Here is a 1,968-nt window from a genome sequence, read left to right on the forward strand (position 1 = left end):
TCCACCAGCACCAGCACCAAGGCCAGCTCCGGCGTTAAGACCGACACCAGCGCCAACATCAAGACCAGCACCGGCACCGCCTCCAGCTCCACCAGCTCCGGCACCAAGACCAGCTCCAGCGTTAAGGCCGACACCAGCGTTAAGACCAGCTCCAGCTCCAGCTCCGGCTCCAGCGTCGCCGCCAGCTCCAGCGCCAAGGCCAGCGCCGGCACCGAAGTTAACACCGGCTCCGAGACCAGCGCCGGCGCCAAGGCCGCCCTTCAACATACTGGCGATGGTAGAGCCGAGGCCACCAATAAGTCCACCGCCGAGTCCGGCGCCGGCGCCAGCCGATAGGCCGGCACTGGCACCGAGACCGGCACCGGCACCGGCACCGGCACTGACGCCGAAGATGGTACCAACGTTGATGCCAAGGTCGGTGCACATCTCGGCGCCCAGGGTGGCAGCGACGGTAGCGCCGCAGCTAGCAGCGATACCAGCGGAGATGGGCTCCAGTCCAGTGGCACAGGTGGCGAGTTTTGCAATGATGGGGGTGACAAGCGAGCCGACACAGTCTATTGTCCGAAAGGTTAGCCTCTTAATCCGAGCCAAAAGAGATCATCAGGATTAAGGTATTGCTTGAAGAGACTTACCAGTGCCGAGAATACCGACGATAGAGCTGATGTCGGCAGAGATGGCAGCCGTGTGGCTGACCATGGCTCCGCCAATGCAGTCATAGTCGCAGTTGGGATTGGCACCGAGAATGACGCTGGTCGAGGCGGCACCGAGCGCGTTGCTGAACGAGCCCAGGACTCCAGTCGCAGCGCTGAGGTCGGCGCCGATCTTAGCGGCGATGGCATTGCGGGCGGCGAAAGAGGCACCCGCAGCCAGGTTGGCGCCCTGGCAAGTACCGACTGGATGTGGGTTTTCTCGTCAGCCATTGTCTTGCAGAATGAAGGGGGAAAAAAGACCGGAAGGAGTAGGGAACTCACGAGCAGTACTCAGGGAAGCCTGGACCTGGGACATGGCGTCGGCGACATTGCAGCTCGACGAAGACGCGGTGGCCTTGGTCGGGAAGTTGAAAAAGGTGCGAGCCTCAAGGGTGCTGGCGGGAGCTGCCGTGACCCCGCTGATCAGGCCGCCGATGAGGGCGGCCGCGGTGAAGAAGTTCTTCATATTGAGAAAGATTTTGTGCTGTAGTGCCAGCAAACGTGTTGTTCTTGATTTCAAGACAAGGTACTATTAAAGAGTGAAGTGAGCCAAGGAGAAGAGAGTGTTGTCCCAGGTGTGTTTGGGATGTGCGGATGAGGAATGAGAGGAGAAAATGGACTTGAGAAGGGAGATGTTCACGACATTAAATAACTCGATCTTGGCATATCCAAGACGCCCAGAGAGCTGACATCGCCAAAAAGATCAGTCTGGCTCCCTCATAGCCCTGCGCCGTCATGACTTTGACAACCTACGGAGCAAGCGTAATTACTCTCATAAGATCGAGTAGCGCCATGGCCAATGCTCGTCTACTGGTTTCAGGCGTGGGAAACCCAGTAGCTACATCGCAAGCTTGGCCTTCCAATCCCAAGATTTCCCCAACAGCTAATCTTTTAGCAGTAGCTTGTTCCCGTTGATCACGGTCCCAGTATAAGTGGCGGTCTAGAAGAACGGTTTTTTGGAAGGATTGACTGCCTAGTCTACGCACAGGTCCAGAAATTTTGATGGTTCCCCCCCGATTAGCTTCAACTTAACCTTTGCTGGCAAACAAAAAGGCGGGCTCGGATAACGTTCCGTGCGCGCGTCCGGCCATGTTACAACTTCCAGAACACGAGGCTCAGGGCTGATGTCGGTTCGTGCTCTGGGGTTTGAACTGCAAAATCCTTGGAGCTGCGAAGTCAGGCCATCGTAGACTGGGACTGGCCATTGAACTACGGTAGGCAGTCTAATACCTACGTTGAATGTATGTACTGTTAATCTCATTCATTTCCCTCGGGGGGG

General features: G+C 57.0%; 1 protein-coding gene across 1 annotated transcript; it reads right to left on the reverse strand.

Moving 5' to 3' along the window:
* Positions 1-6: 6 nt before the first annotated feature.
* Positions 7-1,155, reverse strand: PgNI_12590 (uncharacterized protein; the record flags this gene model as incomplete). Its single annotated transcript, XM_031132536.1, has 3 exons — positions 7-554; positions 633-893; positions 972-1,155. Coding segments are annotated over 3 exons (993 nt in total), but the record flags the coding sequence as incomplete, so codon positions are not given.
* Between the last annotated feature and the right edge of the window lie 813 nt (positions 1,156-1,968).

The sequence above is a fragment of the Pyricularia grisea genome, assembly GCF_004355905.1.
Source record: "Pyricularia grisea strain NI907 chromosome Unknown Pyricularia_grisea_NI907_Scaffold_34, whole genome shotgun sequence".
Classification (NCBI taxonomy): domain Eukaryota; kingdom Fungi; phylum Ascomycota; class Sordariomycetes; order Magnaporthales; family Pyriculariaceae; genus Pyricularia; species Pyricularia grisea.